Source organism: Phyllopteryx taeniolatus, chromosome 4 (assembly GCF_024500385.1).
Source record: "Phyllopteryx taeniolatus isolate TA_2022b chromosome 4, UOR_Ptae_1.2, whole genome shotgun sequence".
Lineage (NCBI taxonomy): Eukaryota > Metazoa > Chordata > Actinopteri > Syngnathiformes > Syngnathidae > Phyllopteryx > Phyllopteryx taeniolatus.
The window spans coordinates 17,858,075-17,884,719 of record NC_084505.1 but is presented as its reverse complement, the minus strand read 5'-3'; the positions used below and the strand labels follow the sequence as shown (position 1 = coordinate 17,884,719).

Below are 26,645 nucleotides of genomic sequence, written 5' to 3'. Positions count from 1 at the left end.
ATATGGGAGGAATTCGGAGTGCCTGCAGAAAATATAAACTCCACACAGAAACACTGGAGCTGAGATTTGAATCCTGCACCTAAGAGCTGTTAGGCATATGTGCTAAACATAGGCCGGTGCCAATCTTTTCTAATCATCCATCCATCCATTTTCTGAGCCGCTTCTCCTCACTAGGGTCGCGGGCGTGCTGGAGCCTATCCCAGCTGTCATCGGGCAAGGGGCGGGGTACACCCTGAACTGGTTGCCAGCCAATCGCAGGACACATAGAAACAAACAACCATTCGCACTCACAGTCATGCCTACGGGCAATTTAGAGTCTCCAATTAATGCATGTTTTTGGGATGTGGGAGGAAACCGGAGTGCCCGGAGAAAACCCACGCAGGCACGGGGAGAACATGCAAACTCCACACAGGCGGGGACGGGGATTGAACCCCGCACCTCAGAACTGTGAGGCTGACGCTCTAACCAGTCGGCCACCGTGCCGCCCTTTTCTAATCATTCTTTAAATAAATTAAACTCCATGTTCTCACTTCACTTTTTGGGGGGCTGCAGATACAACAAATGTTGTTTGGGGGTGAACCCTTCTAAGATGTCTGTTTTCTATGATAAAAAAAAACATCGATGCCTGATTTTAAAGACATAAACATTCTGGGTTGTATTTAGGTCATGAAGGCAACATTTATTTTAAATTACACTCATACTGTAGGCGTTGCCAAAATGTATGCACTGCTATTCTAAATAGTGGTAGTTGTGTGTTCTCAAAGGTACAGTATGCATACAATCTAGCTACCATACCAACATGCATGACAACTTGACAACTGTGTTGTGGTCAGTTTCAAGGTTTTGCAGCCAGGATTGACAGTATGACTTTTGTCTGAAGTTCATCTGCTAAAAAAATATCCCTCAAGCGCCACAAATAACAGTTGCTACTGTAGGTACTGTACTGTACACTGATGTGCTCAGTATACCAAAGTAGCCAGGAGATGGACAGATGGACTGGTGCTCTTTTACAGCTTGTTCCCTCTATGTATGTGTAATAAGTTTGGAGCCATGTCTTGCATAACACTGGAAAAGCGAGGGTGCCAAAATGGGCGTCTGGTTCGTGATTCAGTTCATAGGAGAGATACAGTATTATCTGCGCATACAGGTACATGCGTACACTACAGTCCTCGTTGCAGTCCCTCATGATACATTATAGACTTAAATAATTAAGGTTAGGCAACTTTTCAAACTTTTATAGGGCTCCAAAGAGTTGATGGGTGATGTGAGTGTAGGACATTTACAACTGAATCTCCAGTAAAGCCTTTGTTGTTGTTGTTTTGCGGTGTTCATGATCAACCACTAGAGTGCAGTCCAACACCACAGATCTAACTACACTATTACACCCCCTTTATGTCCTCTCAAACCAATAGGCTCGGACCAGGAGTCCAAAATAGGACTGATGCGCCAGTTAATAGTATAGTATAGCAAGTTATTGGTTAATGACACACGCTGATAGAAAAATGTGCCTCGCTGACACGTCAGGTTAATGTGTGACTGGAGTATGTGCATCCTTTTGTGGGTTTATAAACCCCTTTATGTGTTGTTGCTGGTACTAAAACTTTGACCTGTGATGCTGTCCTTGCAAGGGAGGTCTTTTTAACCTTTTAGCGCGCTTGTTGCCATAGTGATCTTTTTCCATGACAACTCTTGTAACTCGAGTCACCAGTCAGGTAGGACAGGTAGCCATGATGTAAATGATTCAGGCAGCAGGTGAGTGTGGAGGAAGGGCCAATATGAGGAGGAAGGTGAATGAACATAAAGAGACACTGAAATCACGGTTGCTTTTCGGAGACAAAAAAAAAAGAAAGAAAACCAAGCTGATGGAGAAAAAGAAAAGAAAGGCCACAGAGGCCAACTTGGGGGAGGAAGATGAGACTTTTACGAACATCTCGCTGGAAGACGACCCAGGTAAAGTCTCACAAAGCCTTCCTTTGTCCATGCGAACATAAAAAGGGAGTTTACATTCTCCTTTTAAAGTGAACCTGTAAGTAAGTACCAACAAAGCAGTTGATTAAATCCATTATTCTTGGCGGCAAATGTTGTTAGATTGTACAATTGAAATAAGGCATGAAGGCAATGGCAGCTGGTAAAACCAGAATTGCTGTTGGAGAAAGACACAACTGTGGTATGTAACTCCTTCCAAAGCTGTATTGGTTAGTCACTGTATGAAATACCAAAAACTCTAACTCCATTCCTTTTATTTGCATTTTGACCGCTATCTGTAGGTAAAACATTCTCTTCTGCGGCGTTTGACATGTGCGTAGTTTGTATAATATTTCTCACTGAACACTCCTGTATTAAACATTGAACATTTAATACATGAGTGTTCAATGAGAAATAGTATGCAAACGTAAATAAATTTGTTCACCTTTGACCATGATTTGCCTCTCAGGTTATCAGGTTGTGTATTTCCAATTAGTCAAGACATTTCTGTATGTGCCAGCACGTTAGCCAAGCGATTAGCACGTCTGCCTCAAAGGTTCTGAGGTTCGAATATTTTAAATTACTAATTTAAAAATACATATAACAGGAAGCAGAGCTGCAGATGGCGGAAATTAAGACTCTCTAGGTTCTCTCTTGGAATGACCAGGTTGGATAGGATTAGAAATGAGCACATCAGAGGGACAGCCAAGGTGAGATGTTTTGGAGAACAAAGTTAGAGAGAGCAGACTTCGATGCTTTGGACGCATCCAGAGGAGAGATAGCGAGTATATTGGTAGAAGGATGATGAGGATGGAGCTGCCAGGCAAGAGAGCTAGAGGAAGACCAAAGAGGTGGATGGATGTCGTGAGGGAAGACATGAGGGCAGTTGGTGTTCGAGAGGAGGATGCAGGAGATAGGCTCGCATGGAAAATGATGACGCGCTGTGGAGACCCCTTACGGGACAAGCTGAAAGGAGAAGTAGAAGAAGATACTATCAAGTATGCATTATTCATCATACTTTATTCATTCACATACTCGGAGTGCAACAAAAGATACCAGACAGGAGAGCCATCTCAAGTATTTGGACCCGACAAAAGGACATCAAATATTATTTAAAAAATGTTTTTTAAAAATTGATAGAAGGGGACCTTTAACTAGTAGAATTTTATCATGTCACTGGTAGTACTAGTAGCGCACAGTTGTCAACTAGTGCTGTTTTGTCTCCTAGTAACATGTAGTTGTTCTACTGCTATTTTGTACTGAATTGTGTTAGTAATGAGGATAAAGAGAATACTAATATATGGCCAATTCAGCTCAGTAGTAGGATTTCAAATGCTCATATGGCATAGTTTGCTAAAAAAAATAAATGGTAAAGTGAATGCAGAGATTTGTTTCTAAATACGTTTGACATGTTTTAAGACACGTGTGCAAAGATTGAGAATCGTGTAGTACTCAATTGTGGAGATAGAGTGTATAACTGAAATGAGCTCGTCAGAGGGTGGTGAGTGGGGATACGAGAATAATCTCCATTTAAATTTTCCTGAATTTGTGAGGGGGGGTAAACGGCACCCAGTGACGCACTAGGGCGTCTGGCATGAGTTGCCCCGCCCCCACTGTATAAAAATAGGCACGTGATGACGTGTGGTACTTGAGCGTACGCTGTGGTTGCAAGCACATTCGGCGGACACGCCCACAATCTGAGAGCAGAGAGGAGGGCATGATTTTTCAGCCTCATTTTGAATGCTTTTTTGTTTTTCTTAAATCATTCAAACTTGTTAACAACACTCTTCTCTGTGGTTTGTCAAATCGCACAAGACAATAATTGTTACTTTATAGGGATTTCAAAAGGCATGAGGAAGGCCGGAGGCGAGATTCGAACGCCAAACCTCGAACTGTTGAGCAAAGGAAGTCGATCAGTGATTTCCAACCTTTATGGAGCCAAGGCACATATGTTACAAATGAAAAATCTCACGGCACACCAACAAAGAAAAATGTCACAAAAAGTGGATACACTACTTATGAACGTACTGTACTTCCTGCCATCTAATAGAATAGCATTTATTTGTTCTGTCTGTCACGACGCCTCGCTGGCGCCCCCTGTCACTCGGTGTGGTCACGCACATGCGGAGGTGAGGAATCCTCCCCATCAGATTCTCTCGTCGTCATCGTTACTGAACTACTGCGCGTGTGTTTGCGTTTACAACGACACTCCGTGTTTCGGGGAGTACACCGTCTTGATATTGGTGAGTGGGGACACGATAACTGGGTTTTGTTAGCCGCTATTTTCCGCTTTTGAATACGCAGCCTCTAGTTGCGCGAGGCTAGCGTCTAATGTTAGCCGCGTCCCAGTGACCGAAAGCGATCGATGGAGCGGCTTAATAGCAATATTGTCGTGAGGCCCTCCTCGTTGAGCGGTTGACCACCTCCACTTTTGAGTGTTCGTGCGTTTAGTGAGACGCTACACTGTTGTAGTTTCGTTAGTAGGCGTCGTGTTTTCGTAGTTTGTCGCAAAAGCTAGTTAGCTAGCAAAGCTAACTTGGACGCGTACGTGGATTGATTTGAAAAACACATTAGTGTCCGTTGTTGTTAAGTTGATGTAGTGCACGAGTTGCCAGTGTATATTTGTGAGACCCATGTGTTCATTTCCCATCTGTCAAACTGTTCGTTTGGCTTTGTTTACGTACAGCGGCGTAAACAACGGCCTACAAGCTAAATTGACGTAATTTGCAGGCTTTAGAGGTCGACATTAGACAAGACTGTTTTACCAAATACTAAAGGATTAAGAACTATAATATACAGTAGATCTTCGGGCCTAATGTTTTGCTTGAGTTTTAAAACCCTGCACCACGCAAGCCAATGTTTTTTTAGTGTTAAATTGTAATTTGCTTATTTATCGATAACGAGTGAAGCTTGTTGAAGAACCCCAGTAGTAGTCCAGATGCATGAAGAAGAACCTGACCAGAAAATGATAAAGGTCAGAAGAAGCAACTAACAGGGTGCGGCATCTGCTGTTCAAAGCCTCCATCCATCACATAACTGATGCACCCGTGCAACTGTTTGGACTGTGTATGTAGGTTTATTCACGTTATACTATAACAAAGGCCGGCTTTACACTGCAAGTCTAAGTGGCCAATTCTGAATGGTTGCTTAAATTCGTTTTTAGGGTTTTCTACAGTATGAAGGTAAGTCAGAATTTAGAGTTGCGTGTCTTCAGTGTAGTACTAGTTGTGCAGTAACATGCTGCGCAGCACTCAGATCTACTGGAAGAGATACTATGTAATTAAGCGCAAGAGGTGGACACCCCTTAGTGTAATACAGTAGCACTTTTTGCTGTTTTAATATTCATTGTTGCCGCAGAGCAGAGCATGTATTGCTCTATTCTATATTGATATGTGGTGCTACTCTGTGTTAAAGTAGCAGTTGTTTTCAGGGTTATCATTGGCGTAATGTCTAAGCTAATTTCCATTTTCACATACGATAGCATTAGGCTAGGAGACTTTCGTTGGACAAAATTACCTGTATATGGTTTAGTTGAATATTGTGGTGTTTAAATATACAATGTTGAATTCTTGTCAGTTTTGCAGTGAACAGAGTGACAAACGGGTTGAAGCAAACACACATTGCTTCTTATTTGGAGAACCGCATGAGCGAGTCTTCTATTTTTTGTTTCCTGTGATGTTATATGATAGTTGCCCATTTAAAACGTGTTTAAATAAGTTCACGTGTGTTTAAAGTGTGTTGCAGGGGTACAATTATATTTAAAAAAAGGTTTTACTCTATTGTGTGGATTTTCACCTGTAGTGGGGGGGGTTTGGGTTTTTTTTTAATCGCACAGCTCTGTCTCTCCATATTGGAGGTATTTCCTCCTTTTGATTAAATTTAAGCTTTGCAAGTGTTCAAGTAGCACCGGTATCATCTTTTTGCATGAAATATAGCCAAACTTGAGAGTGCTTCTGGTTTGACGCCATGTTGGAACGGTTTAGAACCCAAATACAGTACACTTCTTGTGCGTGACATCAACACTCATTTGCGACATAAGAAGAATTGATCAGCGGAATCATCAGACTCGCAAGCAAATGATTCCTAGGAATCAAATTACTGGCAAGCAATTCTCAAAAATAATTGTTTTTGAATTCCCCTCCCTACTTAACAGTGTCTGTCATTCCTCTACAGTGGACAGCAAAGCTGCAGCCCTGTATACTAAGCCAGAGAACGATCTCTTCGTCATGAATTGCGATATAGATGGTATGTGTACTCCATATTGACAATGTCCAAGAACAAATGTGTAGTGTGAAAATGATGCTCCTCGGTTCTCTTTCAGGGGACATGGAGAACCAGGTGGAGATGGAGGAAAAGACAAGGCTGATAAATCAGGTGTTGGAACTTCAGCATACTTTGGAAGGTAACATAACCAACACAATTTGTTTTCCTAATACTAAAACCTTTATAAAGTAACATTTTAACATTCTTAACTGTCTTGCAAGTAATGTGGAACCTCAGGTTACAAACGACCCGTTTTACGAACTGTTGGAGTTACGCCCAAAATTTTAATGGAAAACTAACCACTATTTACGTACTATTTTCGTTTTGGCAGACGGTTTTGGTATGGACGAACGGAAGGATACACAGTGGTGCTAAAAAATATTGGCATTTGAGAGCATGACTTTGTCTATTATACAGTCGCCTCCAAAAGTATGGGAACGGCAAGGTCAATTCGTTTGTTTTTATTGTATACCGAAGACATTTGGGTTTCAGCTCAAAAGATGAATATGAGACAAAAGTTCAGAATTCACGGTATTTACATCTAGATATGTTAAGCAATCAAAAAATTATAAAGTAACGTGCAACAAATTGGCCAACATACCAAAATAATCTTTAAATGACAATGTGATGTCCCACTTTATGAATTTCTTTTTGAACAGAAAAAGACAGGATCAGTTTGTTGTGCCAAAACCAAGCAGTGAATTCGAAAAGAAACAGCCAAAAGAAAAAACTAAATCTAATCAAAATAATGCAAAAGTCAATAAAAAACACTGATCATGACAAAGGAACTGTAGTCCTCCCCTTCTCCCCCTCCTCAGTGAAAATTAATGAGCAATAAACCGTTGTTTTATTTCCTTACATTAGTGTTTTTTCACTTATTTCTACATTGCATTATATTTTTTAACCACACAATGATAACAATTAAACGTCTTTTGAGTGAACCAAAGTAATTGAGTTAGTGTCACCTGTCTACGTGATCGAAAGGGACTACAACACACTAGAGTTGCTACAAAATCTTGAATAGAAGTGGTATCATCATGCCGAAAAGAAAAGTCTGTCTGGGAAAACAGACAGACGACAGTCGATGCTTATCTTAAGCGAGAAGAATATACTGCCATTACAAAGCAAAGGATGTCAGAAATAAGCATGGCAAGGTTTGAAACTGCAAGTATTCCAAAACTTTGAAAAGCTGACTAGTCACTCTGTGCAACAATGATTGTTTCTGGACTGGACTTGATCTTTCATGTGAGCCTGTTTTGAGGACTTTTCACCACGGTGGACTTATGTCATTGTCATCATGCTTGGAAAAAAAGCAAAACAAAACATTGCTCTCACAGCAGCACATCAAAGCCTCACCGAAGTTGGCAAGTGAATTCTCAAAACATGAGAATGAGTTTTGGAAGTCGGCCCTTTGGAATGAAAGTTGAGCTGAGTTGCCCGTCCGTCTAGGTTTAGGTTGACTCTCGGTTTTCTTCAAAGAAAATGCCCCAAAGTATTCATCAAAACCAGTCCGAAGATTTTGGAAGTACAAGCCAAGAACTCAGTCCTGTCCAGAATCTGTGGAGGTAGCGCAAGGTTAATGTCCTCGCTTGAAGGCCAAACAATTTGGAGGATCTTCAACAATTCGCCATCACTGAATGAGCTAACATCCGTCAGTAGACAGGTGCTAAAATACCATAAAAGCTTGTTATTTTATTATTGCGATTAAACATTTTATGTCAACTATATGGTAATTTACAAGCCCATTAACACAAGTTGTGCGAAAAATACTGAAAGATTGAACAGTCGGCATTCAAAGGTTTACAGAATGTCGACTGAAGTTGACTTGTTATAAAGGTGAAAGTGTATTTTGTGTTTACCCTGAAAATTCACATGAGAGCAGACTATAATGAACTTTTTGTGGGAAGGAATCATGGTCTCTACTCTTATTTGAAGCTCTACAGCTTATACAGCGATTGAAGTTGTCAAAATTTGGATGCCTTTTATTTACCAGTGTACTTTTCCATGTGGGCAATTCCTCATGGGAAAAAAGCTAAACTGAATTTATGTGTTTGCGGCAGACCTGTCAGCACGGGTGGATGCGGTCAAAGAGGAGAATTTGAAGTTGAAGTCGGAGAACCAGGTACTTGGTCAGTACATCGAGAACCTCATGTCTGCGTCCAGCGTCTTTCAGACCACCGACGCCAAGAGCAAACGCAAGTGAAGGAGGGGGTCTCCTCTCAACAGACCTGGGTCCAAATTCAAAACGTTTGTCACCTGTTCTGCTTACTCTGACAGCGCCGATTCACTTTTAATTTCTCATCTGGCACTTGTTCCGGGTTACTATTGCAGCAAAATTATTGGCAGACGTTTTGAGTTCTAATTTTTGTGTGCAAAGCATACATGGAAACATGTGTAGGTACTTTAGTGGTTGCAAATGTCTGCAGTTAAGTGTGGAGCTTAAAACTGCCAATGTAGATTTTAATAAACATTCACAACATGAATATTTTACACACCTCTCTCCACACAAAATAATTTAGCTACACAAATAAGACTCTTGCCACGTGTTAAGTACTTGCTCCCCACACTACGGACCTGGAAGACGTGCCACATGACTGACTATATAGCCCATTAAAGGGTCATGTGTCACCTCAACTTGACTGGAATGTCTGAAGTCATAACCTTGCATCATTGTTACAACTTGGTTTTCTGTTTAAAGACTACGATCCCAACTTCCTGTTTCAACCTTCAACAACCTGACATGTAAGTGGGGGGGGGGATGCAAAACAGGCTATAATGAAAAATTTGTTGACTTTTGTCATGTTTTTGTTATGATCAAGTCATCATGACTACACATTGCATGCCCTTTTTTCCCCTACTGCCAAGCAGAACAGTGTTCCTGTAAAATTGTAAGCATGTACACTGCATCACCCTCATTGTTAGTTAAGCATTTATATAATGAATTACAGCTCGAGTTTTGTCAGTCGTGACAATAAAAGATGGGACTTTTTGATGCAGGCTGTTTGAATAAAAGTTGATTATCTGGGTGAGGTAAGCGAGGAAGCTGGAGAACAGATGCGTTCTACTTAAAAGCAATTAAGTGCATTTGAGTGCTATCGATCCACTGAGGGAGAGCAGGACCGGAAATGTGCTGAGACATTGAACTGCAAAATGAAGGGTGTGTCCCTTTTCAAGACTGAATTTGCAGCAAACTTTTATTCTCTTGTGAAATGCTGATCTGCTTGGAAAACTACACATTCATGGCTTAACAGTGGGTGGAAATGCTACTCTTTAAAGAAAAACAAAAAGGGACAAAGTTGTAATTTATTAAAATTGTTTTATGTTTAAGTTGTACGAAAATATTTGAAGAGTACAATATGCACTCCAGCATCCATCTTATGTGAAGATACTGTGCACTGTTACTTTGAAACATTTTGTTTTTAATAAAAGCTTAAGATCTGTACTCACTCTGGATTCATTGTGTCCTAAGCATATCTTTAATGATCACACCTCAGACAATTTCATATTAAATATTTAATTTTTGAATTTTCAAAAGCAATGTGCAGTTTGCAAACAAATGTAAACAGGGATATGGTATTTGCCAATGTCTGGCAGAAACTCAAAAAGTTTTGAGACATTAAAAAGGTGTGTTTCAAGGGCAACAATAAGAGGGTCAGAACCTACTAGTGGAGTAGTTATTCTGCTGTAAATGTCAGCCTTTTAGTTGTTGCAAAAACATGTTCATAGAATTGGCAAGACATTCACAGTTGGTGCTAAAATCACACCCACACCCCCACCAAGGCTCCATACATTACATGATTACATGTTAAAAGGAATGCACAATGTACTAAGATAGGTTTAGCGCCTGATCCGATTAACAGCGGGAAAAAAATAATTTAGTGCAGTGGCTTAAGTAGAGGGCTGTTCTTTACAGTGTGCTCTTCAAGTTAATCATCTATCCATACTAGCGTAACAGTTGAAACTAAAGATAATCATCATCTCTGCATTTTTAAATACAAAGACAACAAAAGTAAATGCTCAGAACAATTACAATTTAGAAAAGAGAAATCTACAAGGCTCTCTTTCTTCCACAAGTAATCAGTCACATTGCAGTCACCTCTTCACACAGCATGGTGTTGTCTCCACTTGCAACCCTTTTGAAGTGGAAAAACTCAACAAAGAAGTAACTTTGTGTCCATACTATACATGTTCCTGAGAGCAAAGGACATGAGATCTGACTGTCCAGATGTTTACACTGCCCTTACTCTAAGGAGACAGATGGGCAGATTGATGAATTGAGAGAGAACAGAGCCACAGTGATGCACGGTAGGCTGACCGGCAATGGGTTGAACAAGCGAAAGAATGATGAATATTTGAAGTAGAAGGAAGAATGAGGGGAAAAAAACGAATGCACAAAGTCTAAGATGAGACAAAGAGGAGCACATTTGTACTTTGTTCCAGAGGGATGAAAGATGGAAATGGGGCAGCCAGGAAATTATAGAGGAAATGCACGTTCTGTCCTGCAGGCTCAGGCAGGAGCCCTTCCATGTCGTCCCTGGAGGGGAGATGGAGACAGTCGGTGTAAATGTCACCTCAGTCTTTCCTTACCCTCCTCTTCCTCACAGCATGTTTGTTGCTCTCGACAGTGTCACCACCTCCATCCATCTGGAATACAGGACGCCGATTGTTACCATCAGCAAAACGAGACGCTAATAATGTACACGACGGCGTTTAATGTCCCAGGGGCTGACTATGGTCTCATTATTCATCTGCACTGTGAAGTGTTGTCCTGTCAGATATGTGGCATTTGACTGAATGTTATCAAGAGTCCCCAAAGTCAAACACTTCACAATCCAGTAAATGTGCAAGCTACTTCCGCATTTGGCAAAACCGGTTTTAAGCACTTCCTCCAGGTTCGGGTGAATGACTAAGGGGGTTGTGACAATGCAAACGTAGGACCTTTAAATGTCTACATTGTCACCACAGGGCCCCGAAAGATTTTAATATTCAATGTTTAGGCTTCATTAGCGTTTACATACACACATCAGAAAAAAGAGGTTGGGGGAAAAAAAGCACTCCTTACCAGTGAGTGCCTGGGATCTTGAATTTGTTTCCAACCTCTTTTTTGAATGACCATTTAACCTTTCCAAGAGCACCAGGGAATACCGGGATACCAGCAGCGTTCCAAGTTCCCCATTTTTCTGTGCATCATAATCACTGGACATGTATTTAACTTTCATCCGTAGACACCAGCCATAAAACAACATTTTAGGAAATTTGGCTTCAATCAATCATGTAATTAAATCATAGTCATGCGCGTTTGCACAGCATACACAGGAAGGCAGCAATCCCGTTTTCCCGGTTTGGTTATGTGACGTTCCGCATTTAACGGCGTACTGAACGTACTGTAAATGGCTGCGATGGCTGAATTTTAAATGCTGTATTTTGTCAAAACCTCTTAAATTGAAGCTGGGAGTCTGCACTTTATTTTCAAACCCATAAAAAGCGGTCACTGTCCAAATATATAACTAAAAAAGTGTCAAATAAAATATATAGGGGTCACGGTGGACGACTGGTTAGAGCGTCAGCCTCACAGTTCTGAGGACTGGGGTTCAATCCCCGGCCCCCCCCGCCTGTGTGGAGTTTGCATGTTCTCCTCGTCCCTGCGTGGGTTTTCTCCGGGCACTCCGGTTTCCTCCCACATCCCAAAAACATCCATGGTAGGTTAATTGAAAACTCTAAATTGCCCATAGGTGTGAATGTGAGTGCGAATGGTTGTTTGTTTGTTTGTATGTGCCCTGCGATTGGCTGGCAAGCAGTTCAGGGTGCACCCCGCCTCCTGCCCGATGACAGCTGGGATAGGCTCCAGCACGCCCGTCACCCTAGTGAGGAGAAGCGGCTCAGAAAATGCATGGATGGATAAAATATATAATATAAATAAATGTATAAATAAAAATGCATGAAGTTCCATGTTACAATAATAGAGTGTGTAGCTCTGACATCCTCAGTATTGACCCCACACAGAAGGTTTATGGACGGATATGTAAATATTCTACAGTTTTAATATTTCCAATTGGGTCTGACCATTTTTCGGAGTATATCGTGGAGAAAGAACAACAACAACATAACCACTAGATAAGCTTCAGACACATGGCCGGTTATACGTGCATGTGTTATTCATTTTCTAGATTTTTCTATAATACAGTGAAGCGGATTATTTCTCATAATAGGAGACCTTATTAATGCATGTTAAAAAAAAAAAACCGTGCAAAACGTGTAAAATACAGTACAGTCCAGTTCCCATGCAATTGTCACTGCACGTGCTAGAACAATGCCGTCAAATAAATACAACTTATACCAATCTATTTCCAGTCTCACTTCTGGACTCTTTTCTGGGTTAAAGACATTCCAGTTCCACTTACCTCCTCTTCCAATGTTCTCTCAGGAGCTTTGCTTTCTTCTTCCTCTTCCTCTTCCCCCTCCTCCTCCTCCTCCTCTTCTTCTTCTCCATCCTCCTCATTGTCATCACCCCCCTCTGGTTGGCCCCCTTTTAGATTTGTACCATCCTTGTCCTCCTCAGCCTCTGCTATAGTTGCAAGTTACAGTGTGTTGAAGTCAATGGGAACACCAACATTATAACAGGTGTGTTGTACATCTCTCCGTCTCACCCGCAGCTGCTTCAACGTCCGCCGCCTCGACATCTTCGTCATCTTTGTCATCCTTGTCTGCTCCAGCTGCTGCCTCTTCCTCCTCCTCCTCTTCTTCTCTATCCGCCTGCGGTAAATCCACTTTCTTGTACACATAGTCATCCGGTTTCTGCAACAAAAAAAAGAAAACAAAATTTGATTATGAGTGTGCAGACAAACTTAAAAGCATTAGTTCAACAGCTCATGGTACCTTTGTCCAGCAGAAAAGCACAACAAGTCCTACGGGCAAAAAGACCGTCAGTATGTAAACCACCCAGAGCCACGGGCGCTCCTCCGCTGCAATCATCAGCTGGGCAAAAATCCCAGGCTGGTGGCCAGACAATTTGGAACATAGTTAATTTGACTAAGCGTGTCAATGCAGATTTACTGTTCTAATAAAGCAAGCAAGCAAGCTTAACATTGACCTCATTAGCACTGGCTACGAGCTTCTTCAGACCCCAGCTGTCGGAGGCCCAGCGGTCAGCAACGTCCTTATGGGAGGTGACAATGAAGTTGTCGAAGTAGATATTGGCAGTCATGGACCACAGTTCCAAGCCCACAGCTTTGAAAGGCGTCATTTTGAATGGCTGCAGGTCCTCAAAATATTCTGGGTTCATGATTTTGCGAGGCTTCCAGACCCCCTTTGGAGAAAATCAATAACAACATGTCAGATTGCACGCACAGTTGGCAACAGGTCTAAAACTGGTGGAGACTGTAATGATCAGTTGCTAGTACATGTGTTCACCACAAGGGTGTGCCACGTTTAGAACAGTGTCATAATGTGTACAACAGAAGTGTTTGCTGTATATGCGATGGTAATGGCTGCCATGTGTGCAATTAAAAATGGATCTTTTGGCAAAGACAACGATTCTCATCCAGCAACAAACACGACAGCGGCAGCCGTATTTAGAAGAGTTTTGTGCTTTAAGGAAGCTCTGATAGTTTTTATCATGGAAAATTTGGGACAGCGCGCAAGTAAAGTCTGACGTGATTGAGTTTGAAGTGGAGAGGCAAGCCAACATGATTGAGTTACAGAAACGACATCTATTGCTCTGATAATTCGGGGGAAGGCAGCAACCACATAAAAGCCCTATTTCGTTTGAATTGACTTTACTGATTGTGTGGGAACTGGATGTATCGACATCACACCCTGCGCACAATGCGTTTAAATTGGGGAGCGCACACCCGAAAAAACGTCCCGGGAGAGGCCAGCACTCACACGGTGAGACGCAAGGAAATGAAAGGAGTCTTGTCATAAGTGATATGGCATGACTCCCTTGCGACTGTTTCCATATCTGCCCTTAGATCATTCACATTGCTGATGATATGATATGTCGCGATAATTGTTTCCGGCATTTCAAAATTTCTACATGAGCGGAAAAGATCAGTTCTCCCCTGTCACCTCAAATTTTTCCTACACTACCTTCCTTGCGGCAATAAGCACAGTCATTGTTACGCCCAAAGAAAACAAAGCCGAGTCAGGCAGCAGTTAGTTACCTGAAAGTTGGGGTTGTCTACCAGGGGTGCTTTCCAGTTGCCCTTATACTTTGGGTTGTTAATCATGGGTCGTTTCCACGGCCCACAGCCTGGAGCACTTTCACAGGCTGGGTTGGGGATCTGTTGAGGTTCCCATTCTCCATCCATCTCCTCATCCCTGCAGACACAGGAGAGCGCTCAAAATCACAGGACTACAGTAAACCCCCGCTATTTGCGAGGGAGAGGGTCGGAGCCCTGTTGCAGATAGCAAAAATCTGCAAGTGACTCCCACCCCCGAAAGGGTTTGTAATAGCCTTTAGATGCCACAAGATGGCCGCAAAGGACTATTTTTTGTCCAAACGGACCTCCTCAATTGACTTTAAATTATTTCCTTGGCACCAAGATGCAACCAGATGGTGCGAAAGCGATACTGTTACTGTTTTGGCGTGAGCTCAGAAACATTGAATAGGTTAGTTTTTTGGGGCAAAAAACTGAGGCTATATTCCAAAAGAGAATAGGTGAATTCCTGAATGACGAACAGCAAATATGTGGGGGTTCACAGTATATACACTATATTGCCAAAAGTATTAATTCACCTGCCTTGACTCAAATGAATTCAAGAGACATCCAATTTTTAATCCATAGGGTTTAATATGACATCAGTCCCCCCTCTCCAGTTATATAACAGCTTCAACTCATCTGGAAAGGCTTTCCACAGGGTTTAGGAGTGTGTTGATGGGAATTTATGACCATTTTTCCAGAACTGCACTTGCGAGGTTGCACTGATGTTGGACGAGAAGGCCTGGCTCTCAGTCTCCGACCTAATTCATCCAAAACTGTTCTATAGGGTTTAGGTCAAGGTTGTGCAGGCCAGTTTCCATCCACATCAAACTCTCTCGTCCATGTCTTCATGAACCTTGATTTGTGCATTGATGCACAGTCATGGAGGAACAGGAAGGGGCCATTTCCAAACTGTTCCCACAAAGTTGGAAATGTACAAACTATTAGCCCCTGAGCTCCAGTGAAAGGAACTCCAAGAGATTTTGGACAGTCAAACAGTTTGGGATTTGGCACTAGTGCAGTGGTCCCCAACCTTAACCTTTTTTGCACCCCCACGGACCGGCTGCCAAGGTGTGGCATATATTATATATGCATATATTATATATACAGCAGAAATAAATTAACATGACCGTCTTAAAAACTAATGGTAAATGCAAGAAAAATACAACTCAGCATAACGGATAAAAGCAGCTCTTTTTCTTTGAGGTCGTAGGGTCGTCTTCTGGCTCCTCAGGTGGCTTTTTTCCTTTTGAAAAAAAAAGCTCCCCGAAGACGTTTGTTTTTTTTTGCTAGTTTGCGGACTTATCTTTAGTAATGTATCATGCAACCAACATTCAGTCTAGTGTTGTTTTGTTTGCAAACGTTTCGTTCAAAAGAAGGAATCTTTCAGTGACCGTAATGAACTGAATCAGTTTATGAAATGATTCGTTCATTGAGCTTAGCGGAGAAGATCTGTTCATTTTTCAAAATAAAAACAAATTTGACGCGCGAAAACGCAATACAACGGAAATTATATAAATTGGTCATTCCTTCTCGGCGGCCCGGTAAGAAATGCCTCACGGACCGGTGGTTGGGGACCACTGCACTAGTGCAAGAAGCAAGGTCCATAAAGACATTTTGTATGGATGAACTTGCACACAGTCCTGCCCTCAACCCGCTAGAACACCTTTGGGTTGGTATCAAGTGGACAGTGAGCCAGGCCTTCTCATCCAACATCAGTGTGTGACCTCACAAATATGCTCCTGGAAGAAGGAGCAAAAAAAAAAATCCCAGAAACTAAGTCCTAAACCTTGTTGAAAGCTTTCTCACAAGTGTTGCAGCTGTTATAGGTGCAAAGGGTAGACCGACATCATATTAAACCATATGGATTTAGAATGGAATATCACTTAAAATCATATACGAGTCAAGGCAGGTGGGCTAATACTTGTTCCAAGATACTGTATTAGTTGTTATGGGTGTGTATTTGTGTTTATTGGAAATGTTTTCAATGTTTACTTACCAGTCTTTTGGTTTCTCGGCATTCGGATCTGGGATGAATTCAGGTTCCTCGTCCAGCCAGCCCTCTGGCTGCACTGCATCTGGGTCTTCCACCTTTGCAGGTGCATCCTCATCCCTGGCACAAAGTAGTTTTTACCACAAATCTACAGCAGTGTGTCAACATTTCAATATAGCAATTTGCTGGAAAAAGCTACAACGGTTCTACGAGTGCGGTGGAGGTTACAATCACCAGTCATCAGGCTTGGTAGCGTCGGGGTCGGGAATCTTGGCCCTCTCGTCCCAGTCCTCCGGCTTGGAGTCGTTTGGATCTTCTATCTCTTTCGGCGGGTTGACTGGAGGGATCACGTCATTCAGCAGGTTGCCACGGCTCACGCTGAACTGGTCGATGAACATCTCATAGCTGTTGTCTGGGTTCAGAACTGGCAACAGAGGAACACACAGAAATATTGACTGCATTACTGATATACTGTATATGTTTGGAAGCTTAACCTTTTAGATGTGCTATAATAAGCTTGATTTGATATTTTGAGGGGAAAGGCATAACACACATTCTGCAATTGCTCAAAGTAACCAGATGGAGGTCTCAATGCAAGTACACAGAGAATAGGAGCAAAGGACTGTAATTGCATCTATACATTTTGCCAGTAAGGGGCGCCTAAGAGTCTCTTCATGGAAGACAATCACACCCAAGACGTTTGGTCAAGCTCTGACCTTGAGAAGTTACTATTTTTTTTTGGTGTTTAAAGGTAGGTCATCAAACAATGGCTGACATGCTCCAGCCACACATCATGCCAAAACGTTTTTTTTCACAATTTAACATTGCCACTCTTTCTCCAATACGTATTACAATTTTTTTTTTTTTTAAAAGACAATCTTTTAAAGGATCTCTTAAGATGGCCAGAATTAAAATTGGTGTCTTTTCGGGCTTGGTGGTTAGTGGTTAGCACCTTTGCCTCACAGTTATGTGGTTCTGGGTTTGAATGTCGGCCTTCTTGTGGAGAGTTTGCATAATCTCTCTGTGCTTGCGTGGGATTTCTCCAAGTAATCTGGCTTCCTCCCACAAAAAAATGCATGTCCGGTTCATTGAAGACTCTAAATTACCCGTAAACGTAAATGGTCATCTATACAGTTATGTGCCCTGCTATTTGGTGGCGGCCAGTTTTGTGTGTATACTTTGCCTCTCGCCCAAAGTCAGCTGGGATGCACCTCACCTGTGACCTTAATGAGGACAAGTGGTATAGACAATGGATGGATGGATGGATGGATGGATGCGGCTCTCCACATGATAGTCTTGCATACCAAATGTCATGTTGCTAAGTTAAACCAGCTTCACGGTTGAAGCTCTCCCCAACCCCCCCCAAAAAAACAATAATAATCTGCACTGCGTGCTGGGGCCCTACATACTAACATACCCAAAGTGTAGAGGTGAGTCTTCTTGTCAGTGTAAAACTTCTTGAGGTCCACATCAGCGCGCTTGGCATGCTTTTCCTCAAAGTCTTTGTTCAAGGGATTCTGATGGCGGAAGATGAAGTGCAGCTTGTAGTCCTCGCCGCACTTGTCGGGTCCAAACATGATAGAGTAAGGCGTGCGGTCATGGAATTGCTCCTGAAAGCCAGGAAATCAAGAGATTTTATTAACACTTCAAATGCACACAACCCGTGTGTACCTCTTCAAGTAAAGATAGACCAACAGCTGTGAAAGCCATTGTATTAAGAGGTATCCTGGTCACGAACATACGTTTTTACTCTTAAGTAGCCACCAATTAGCGAACAGTGTCCCTCTCATATTAGCATGACTACAAGTACGCACCAGATTGACATCCCCAGTGTCTGAAAGCAGTTTAATATAAGCTCCACCACAGTCAATTCCATCCTGGAAATTAACTTCATACCTAGGGGGGGAAAAAAAAAAAAAAAAAAAAAAAAAAAAGAGACAAACCTATTACTTTCCACACGCTTTGACCTGTGGGATTATTACATTTTGTTCATAAACAAACTGCTATTCCTTTGGCGGACAGAAGAAAATGCCACTGGCAGAAACAGCAAAGGCAAATGTATAGTACGTATGCATTTGTGTGTGCTCACTGTACGACAAGGGGCTCATCCTGGAATATGAAAGGCTTGTCCAGCATGGCGGCGATGGCATGATGCTTGGCGCGGGATTTGAGCACCAAGCCTTGGTCTCCTGGTACCTTGTTCTCCTTCAGCTGCTCCACAGACCACTTTCCTGCATTTACCACACACAAGCACAATGGCTGCTTATGCTTACAATGGCTGCTTATGCTGAAAGGGACCCACAGAAAACAAAGTTTTTCCTAGATAGCACAAACACACACAAAAACGCATCCTACTTTTGTTAGCTGAAGAGGAGAAAGAAACAAACCATCATATTTTCCAATGTCATCATCGGCATCTTCCTTCATTGTTTTGGACAACTGCCATCTAAGGAGAACACCACAATAAAGAAACAATCAATCATTCAAACTCACGCCTGTTTTCGGTATATTTGTACTGCTTTTAATTGCCTTGTTTTGTTATGTCTTTCATTCTTTCTTTTTTTAAACAAGGAAACGCCAACAACGTTAATGTTCCTGGGTATGCAGTAATCCCTCACTATATCGTGGTTCGCTTATTGCGGATTCAGTGCATCACAGACTTTTTGGATGATCTGTTTAGTGCAGTTACCCTCCTGCACAGCTTTGGTTCAGTTACAGTGCCGTGAAAAAGTATTGGCCCCCCCCCCCTTCTCAAATTCTTAGATTTTTTGCATTGTTTCCCCACTTTAATATTTAAGATCATCAAACAAATGTAAGTACCAGACAAATATAACCAAAGTGAACTTAAAATGCTGTTTTTAAATGGTGATTTAATTTATTATGGAAAAAAACAAACAATTCAACGCTCCAAGAGTTAGTCAGAGCTACACAGCAACACTTTTCTGAAATCATCAGTAACAACGTCAACAATACTCGCACTCTGTTTGCTGTGGTTGACAGGCTCACATGTTCCATGTTAGCAAGCTGTAGACCCATCCCTAATCTCCCTTTCATAGCCAAGATTGTTGAGAAAGTTATTTTTAATCAACTCAGCAATTTCTTAAATGGACGTTTTGACAAATTTCAATCAGGTTTCTGAGTACAGAATCTGCTCTTATCAAAAATGCTAAATTATATAATTATATATAATTATAATTTAATTATATATAATTATAATTTTCCTCCCTCCTCCTCCTCCTCCTCCTCCTCCTCCTCCTCCTCCTCCTCCTCAGTGACTAAAGGCTCCATTGCGTCCTTGTCCAAGCCAATCTCGTCATCAACATCTGATTGGTCAACCTCGGACTGCTTTTGGGCCATTACCACTGCCACAGTCAGGGAAACGAGGAACAACCTTATATAACATCAACATCAACTCCGTCCTCAAAAAGGCCCAGCAGAGGATGTACTTCCTGCGGCTTCTGAGAAAGCACGGCCTGCCACCGGAGCTGCTGAGACAGTTCTACACAGCGGTCATCGAATCAGTCCTGTGTTCTTCCATCACAGTCTGGTTTGGTGCTGCTACAAAAAAGGACAAACTCCGACTGCAACGGACAATCAAAACTGCTGAAAGGATTGTCGGTACCCCCCTACCCACAATTGAGGACTTGCACGCTGCCAGAACTAAGACAAGGGCGTGCAAAATCCTCTCGGACCCTCCCCACCCTGGTCACCAGCTCTTCCAGCTCCTTCCCTCAGGTAGGCGCTACCGATCAATGCAAACTAGAACTAGTAGACATTCCAACAGCTTCTTCCCTCTTGCAATCAACTTCTTGAACAGCTAACTTACAATTCCATTACAACAAGCTGGCAATTTTTTGACTTGAGTTCGTTGTCACATTTCTGTATTATGTATTACTCGTGCACTCACTGTAGTTGTCTCGCCGTGCTGCACTATTTGCATATAGTGGGCACTCATGCCAGAGTAGCATCTGCTCCATTTGCACACTGATTGAGGAGTATCTGTAACATTTGCACAACCATTGTCCCAGATTATCGCAGTACTCGTCACTTTAAACCGCATACACTCCTTGAAGTCTCAGTGCCCTTTGCACAATGGTCATTGCACCGGACTATTGCGATATTAGCCATTCGAACTGAGGACTCTGCATCTTTTTGCACAATTGTTGTTTGTTGTTGTTTTTTGTCAATGTCTTTATGTCTCCAAAGTGTTCTGTAAATTGACTGTCTGTTGTACTAGAGCGGCTCCAACTACCGGAGACAAATTCCTTGTGTGTTTTGGACATACTTGGCAAATAAAGATGATTCTGATTCTGATTCTGATTGAATACTGACTCAGGAACGGTGTCAATTGTGGTCTTGTTGGACCTCAGTGCGGCTTTTGATCAAAATATACTGCTGAACAGGTTGCAAACGTGGGTAGGACTAAATGGAACAGTCCTTAAATGGTTTAGGTCCCACCTGGAGGAAAGGAGTATTTTGTAACCATTGGAAGTGTTCAATATCATCAAATGGCAATGACCTATGGTGTTCCTCAAGGGTCAGTTCTTGGACCCCTCCTGTTCAACCTGTATATGCTACCCTTGGGTCAAATTCTTCAGAACTTTAATTTTGACTATCATAGCTATGCAGATGACACACAGTTATATCTAGCAGTGCCTCCAGATGGCTACAGTTCAATTGAGGTGTTGGGTCACTTTCTAAAACAGATAAATAACTGGATGAACCAAAATGTTCTTCAATTAAACCACAACAAAACTGAGATCATTGTTTTTGGCATTAAAAAAAAGAGGATTGCTGTAAGTAAATACCTGGAGTCACTCTCTTTAAAAACCAAAGACCAAGTCCGAAACCTTGGTGTTCTGATAGATTCCGACCTGACTTTCAACACTCATATCAAATCAATTACTAAAACTGCCTTCTACCATCTGAAGAACATATCCAGAGTGAAGGCTCGCGTCTGTCAAGAAGACCAGGAGAAGCTCATCCATGCTTTTATCTCAAGTAGACTTGGCGATTGTAATGGTCTTCTGACTGGACTACCTAAAAACACCATTAAACAGCTGCAGCTCATTCAGAATGGTCCAGCTCGGGTTCTGACCAGAACAAAGAGGTCATAGCATATTAGCCCAATTGTAAAGTCTTTACACTGGGTTCTAGTCAGCTTTAGAATATATTTTTAAGTTCTGCTACTGGTCTGTAAATCACGAAACAGTTTAGGTCCTGAATACATAAAATACATGCTAATGGGATTTTGTTAGTGTTTTTAAATCTTTTGTCCAACTTGGTTTTGGTGCGACACATTCTGTTTAAATGGTAAAAAATTGTGATTAGCCACAATTAATTCATGATTTAACAACGGGGGTAATTACTTGTGCCCCCCCCCCCCCCCCCCCCCACACACACAGTCAAATTGTCACTATGCGTTTACACGCAGATCAGAAACATGATAAATACTTGCCACCTTGCACCACAAGACGAGAGATTACCTGCCAAGTAAGCCATCATCAAATGTCTCAGCAAAGTGGACATCTCCAGTGGGCACAGGAGTCTCATATGTTACCTGTAAAGCCAAATGAAATAAATAAAATGGTCTATTTTAAAATTACTTCCCATCCCACTATTAGCATACAGTAGTTCTTTACTTACTTGGAAGGAGACCTTGTCACTTGCTACGGTATTATGGTCTGTTTGTTTTGCCTTATTTTCCTCCCCCTCCTCCTCCTCCTCCTCCTCCTCCTCCTCCTCCTCAGTGACTAAAGGCTCCATTGCGTCCTTGTCCAAGCCAATCTCGTCATCAACATCTGATTGGTCAACCTCGGACTGCTTTTGGGCCATCACCACTGCCACAGTCAGGGAAACGAGGAACAGCATCCGCCACATCCAGCGCCTGTCCAGCTTCATCTTGAAAGACAAATGAACGGGGAGGCAGTGATAACAAGAGAGGAAATGGTTGTGTGAGATGGGAGCAACATTGGCGATGTAAAATAAGACAAGTGCATAAAAGTATAGAGGGCTGGATAAATGCTGATGACATAACAGCACATCTAAAAGATCAGTGGGGGCTCTATTTGCTGATGGCCTTTGTCCTGAAGCAACTGAGAACATAAGCACACATAAAGGTCAGAGGACAAAGATCTTAAACATTTTCTTGAGAACTCTTGAACCCTTTTACAAAGCACATCTGCCATTTCAAAGCGATTCTATAGCAGATATGCAGCAGTTACATCGATAAATATGATTCAGAGTGCGCCTTCTGCTTTTTGCATCTAGCGCCTTCCAGTCTTCGGCTCTATCCGCCACTGTGACGTAACCCGAGCCAAACAGCCTGTTCATTGTTCCATACTGTTGTTCCTGTCCTTGTATACTTGTTGTCGTATGATTCAGCGATTTCACGATGGTTTCTTGTGTGCCATTTGGTTGTACAAATGGTTCAGGCAGTGGCAAGAGTGTCTTTGGCTTTCCAAGTGAAAAAGGAAATCTGCGACCAGTGGATAGGGAAAGTCAATCGACGGGGGAAGAAACGTGCTCAGCTATGGGTGCCTAGCAAGCATTCCAAACTCTGTGCTGATCACTTTGAACCGGCGTGTTTTGAGAAACATTTAGCAGAAAGCATTAGATACACAGGTGTGGTTAGGCAGAGGCTGAAACCCAGCTGCGGTGTCAACTATTTTTCCTAAGGCCACCGGGATCTCAACCACCAGCGAGAAAACTAAATCTCGCAGCCGCCATGGTGCAGCAGCGAAGCGGCACAGACAAGAGGTGAGGATTTCTCTACGACTCTATTATGGTTATTATGCACTGGTCAGTGGGGGAAAAAAGACCCACGCAGTACTTTTCAGTACTGTCGTGTGTATTTTTTGCCTGTATGACAAGCCAACAGGCACACGGCAAAAACTTTCTGTGCAGCGTGTTATAAACCTACTCGAGCAAGGGGCACACAATATATAGGAATACTGCATACTATGTAAAAGCTTGTGCCGTGTCACTGAAACATATTTCAATATATATTATGTATAGTCGTGCTAAAAAATATTGACACATTGTGGCTTTTTTTCCCCCCCCAACTGTCTGACCCCATGAGCATGCCCTGTTGTATTTTATTGTAACAAAAGAATCCTCCTCTCACTATTCTGGCATTTAGCGAATAGACATAATTTTGGTAATCCTAAAGCAGGAAAGGTTTCGTCTGATTTCATGTCAGTCAAAAAAATAAATAAATACAAATAAAAAAATACAAATAATTATGTGTCTGCATTGGCACTGCAGGGGTGCCAATATTTTTTAGGACGATGGTAAATACTACATGTAAGGACGATGTGGCTTGGTCTCCCCCATCTGGAACAGATTATCAATGAATTTTATTTTTCTCATACCTTGGCACCAGGGGGGGCTCCGTAAAAATCTGTGATTTAAATGATGTTAAAAAAAAAATCTAAAATGTGATTGTTTTTAAATAACCCCTTGATTAAAATCATTTGCACTTAGGTACATTTCCTGTGTGTCAAACTCAAGCCTACAAATCCTTATCCACAGTCTGACTCGTACGGAAAGTTTTCAGACCCCCTTAGATTTTTCACTCTCTGTTATATTGCAGCCATTTGTTAAAATAATTTAAGTTATTTTTTTTCCTCATTAATGTACACACAGCACCCAATATTGACAGAAAAAAAATTATATTATTATAAATACTGAGCAAAGGGTCTGAATACTTATTGCTGTGTGATTATTTCAGTTTTTCTTTTTTAATAAACCTGCAAAACTTTCAACAATGTATGTGTTTAAGAACAATACTTGCACCTTCAGATTTGTCCAAACATTTTTGTTCTAGACTACGTCCAGAGACTCCTGGATGAAGTAATGCAAAGGAGACAGAAATCTCCAACCTTGGAGGCAGCTGGGGTTGATGCAAGTGAGAAATGTTGAGAAATATGACAGGGTTGAAAAGATGCAGGTGGTATGTGGGGGAAAAAAAGATCCCACCAGGTTCAACACAGTTCTGGTTTAATTAGACTTTTGGATATTTAAATCCACAATAATTGTAGTTTTCACTCTCCCACTGAGCACGTATTCTACGAACAACACAGGATGGCAGAACTATTCTGTTTCTCTTCCGCAGGATGTGATACATCCATCGTGTGAATCATCTGTATGCAATGTACCTGTAGACCCTGAAGGTTAAAAAAAAAAAAAAAAAGAATAAGGAAAAACAAGTTAGACTCAAGACTTCACGATAGACATCCTCCAACTTGTAAATCATTTCCTTGTGCATAGGTGTGTGTTTTTCATAGATCACTCATGCTTTTTAAAAAAAAAAAAAAAAAATCAAACATTTACTTCACCACTATTTATGAAGGGATCCCAAATGGATACAAACAAACACTTTCTTGCCAAGAAACCGGAAGAACACTGACCAAATGTACATACTGCACGTACAATAAAATAATCTATCATATCACAACTAACAAATGTAAGCGGTACAGAGATGGATGGACGAACCAACGCGTTATGAATCCCACATGAATGGCCGACTGCTCATACTGCGTCTGTTCATGACTATGTTTCTATCGACAAGTGAGGATACGGAAGCAAGTCAATTATGGATTTATGGGCTGCACAAACATACCAGTCTGCTCTGCGCGGTATTGTTCCGTCTCTTCTGCAGGCAGTGGCGTCACATCGACCCAGTGGCCGCTCTCTTTGTCTGTTGTACAGCTGCTTGCTTGGCTGCTCGTCGTCGTCACTGTCAGGTTCGGTCCCCCTGATCGGCTCAAACGTGTACCGTTTGACGACGCCAAGTTCAGTTGGGTGCTCCTGTACGTCAAAATCCTCCTCCTCATGTTCCGACACGTTGCTCGCTCTTGCGTATCGAGTATAGGGTGCGGTGTTTGGCAATTGTAACGTCACTTCCGATAGAGCAACCACGCTTCGGTGTCTTGAGCTTCGGGTGTGTTCGGGAAGTGTTCAATACGTGTAATAAAAACCTCCTTTTTAGCTAAACTATAGTTGACAACTTGCTGGAAGTGACTTGCATGTATTACATAACATATACAAAAATGCAAATATGAATTTTAACTGACCCCATCACATTTTTGTCATCTGACGTTTAAGGTGGGCTTGATCTGTACAGATCACATTGCGAGGGTAGGCTCCAAACTGACCCTTAACCTGTTGTGAGGAAATGCAGTGAAGTATAGAAAATGGATGAAAGAATGTTGCACGATTATCCTTCCATCCAATTGCTATGCTGCTTGTAGAAATACCGTGACGTCATTATGGCATCATTACCTTCGGCCTATTTTGTAGAATAGAGATGATCATGTTCCTCCAAATCATTTTTATGTCAAGTTGCTCCACACGATTGCATTTTGCAAGGTGCTTGACATAAAGATATGAAGTCAGTTTTTTGTGTGTGTGTAATATGAAAGCACAGTTAACAGTAAAGGGGATAAGCATTTGGTTTAGTGACTTGAGTTTGAACCTGACAAACGAGTGAAAGAATGGAAATAACAAGAGAGCTGTGGATTACAAGCACAAATGTGCATGAGTGACCAGCAATAATCAGCCCTGCAATGAATGATCTGAGTGCACTGGGCCCGGCACCTCTTCGCAGCCCAATGGGCACGCCATTTGACAACGGAAGAGATGTCCTGGGACAGGTCATTGCGCTAACATGGCTGCCAGTGGAAAACTGACTGCGACGTCCGAACTCTTCGGAGATGAACGCTTGCTGAAGCGGCAAGCACCTGCTTCTGCAGCCAGTGCGTGCTGATCACAAACGGCCAGAAAGAGCGCAATTCAGCCCAGCGTAGGCTTATCTTGTAAAATGTCGCGCCTCGAAGCCAACCGAGCGAGACAACGGCAGAAGCCCAAACTCTGCTTTTGGACAACATTTTACGTCCACATAACAACAGTTAAGATTGTTACATTATACTGCGGTGTCGAGAGGGAGAGATGGAGAATGAATGAGAGCGCACAAACCTCGCCGTCTTTTTTGTCGCCGAGAAAATCTACCCCTTCGACTGCTCCTCCTCAAACAAAAACAAAACAGACGATTGTTTGGCGAGCGTCGCTAACAAAAGTACCGAGCATACACTTTGAAATGCCGCGATCCTCAGCTCAGATGACAGCACGGGCCCAATATAACGGCTGACGTCTGAAGGCTTTTAACCGGACGAGGCTGCTGTGAAGACGCGCATGCGCAATTTGCGCCGATGACGCGCGGC

General features: G+C 42.1%; 2 protein-coding genes across 10 annotated transcripts; one reads left to right on the top strand and one right to left on the bottom strand.

Annotated features, from left to right (window-relative positions):
* The first annotated feature begins 1,735 nt into the window (after nucleotides 1-1,735).
* On the top strand, nucleotides 1,736-9,670 carry LOC133476552 (short coiled-coil protein B). Of its 4 annotated transcripts, none has more exons than XM_061770101.1 (4): nucleotides 1,736-1,950; nucleotides 6,139-6,210; nucleotides 6,287-6,367; nucleotides 8,289-9,670. In XM_061770101.1, exons 1-4 carry the CDS (start codon nucleotides 1,737-1,739, stop codon nucleotides 8,429-8,431), a joined length of 510 nt encoding a protein of 169 aa, XP_061626085.1. In that variant the 5' UTR covers nucleotide 1,736; the 3' UTR covers nucleotides 8,432-9,670. The 4 variants fall into 4 exon arrangements, with proteins under 4 accessions (XP_061626085.1, XP_061626088.1, XP_061626086.1 ...); XM_061770104.1 differs by lacking the exon at nucleotides 1,736-1,950 and adding an exon at nucleotides 4,044-4,094; XM_061770102.1 differs by lacking the exon at nucleotides 1,736-1,950 and adding an exon at nucleotides 4,052-4,208.
* A 56-nt stretch (nucleotides 9,671-9,726) lies between these two features.
* On the bottom strand, nucleotides 9,727-26,621 carry clgn (calmegin). 6 transcript variants are annotated; one of them, XM_061770098.1, is made up of 17 exons: nucleotides 26,401-26,620; nucleotides 25,500-25,587; nucleotides 25,046-25,360; nucleotides 22,069-22,323; nucleotides 21,909-21,982; nucleotides 18,810-18,868; nucleotides 18,512-18,653; nucleotides 18,237-18,318; nucleotides 17,840-18,032; nucleotides 16,657-16,846; nucleotides 16,429-16,542; nucleotides 14,391-14,547; nucleotides 13,319-13,534; nucleotides 13,105-13,221; nucleotides 12,876-13,023; nucleotides 12,630-12,793; nucleotides 9,727-10,872 (listed from the first exon to the last, which is right to left on the bottom strand). In XM_061770098.1, exons 4-17 carry the CDS (start codon nucleotides 22,321-22,323, stop codon nucleotides 10,801-10,803), a joined length of 1,983 nt encoding a protein of 660 aa, XP_061626082.1. In that variant the 5' UTR covers nucleotides 25,046-25,360; nucleotides 25,500-25,587; nucleotides 26,401-26,620; the 3' UTR covers nucleotides 9,727-10,800. The 6 variants fall into 6 exon arrangements, with proteins under 6 accessions (XP_061626082.1, XP_061626081.1, XP_061626079.1 ...); XM_061770097.1 differs by having other exon boundaries at nucleotides 25,500-26,620; XM_061770095.1 differs by having other exon boundaries at nucleotides 25,046-25,587.
* Between the last annotated feature and the right edge of the window lie 24 nt (nucleotides 26,622-26,645).

Bases quoted from the DNA above. Each gene is read 5' to 3' on its own strand.
- clgn (XM_061770097.1), bottom strand. From the start codon at position 22,323: ATGAAGCTGGACAGGCGCTGGATGTGGCGGATGCTGTTCCTCGTTTCC. The intron at 16,847-17,839 runs GTATGTTAGTAT...CTCTGTTGCCAG, and splicing joins GACTCACCTCTACACTTTGG to TTCTGAACCCAGACAACAGC. The intron at 16,543-16,656 runs GTGATTGTAACC...ACTTTGTGCCAG, and splicing joins GCTACCAAGCCTGATGACTG to GGATGAGGATGCACCTGCAA.
- LOC133476552 (XM_061770101.1), top strand. From the start codon at position 1,737: ATGATTCAGGCAGCAGGTGAGTGTGGAGGAAGGGCCAATATGAGGAGG. The intron at 6,211-6,286 runs GTATGTGTACTC...GTTCTCTTTCAG, and splicing joins CATGAATTGCGATATAGATG to GGGACATGGAGAACCAGGTG. The intron at 6,368-8,288 runs GTAACATAACCA...TGTTTGCGGCAG, and splicing joins ACTTCAGCATACTTTGGAAG to ACCTGTCAGCACGGGTGGAT.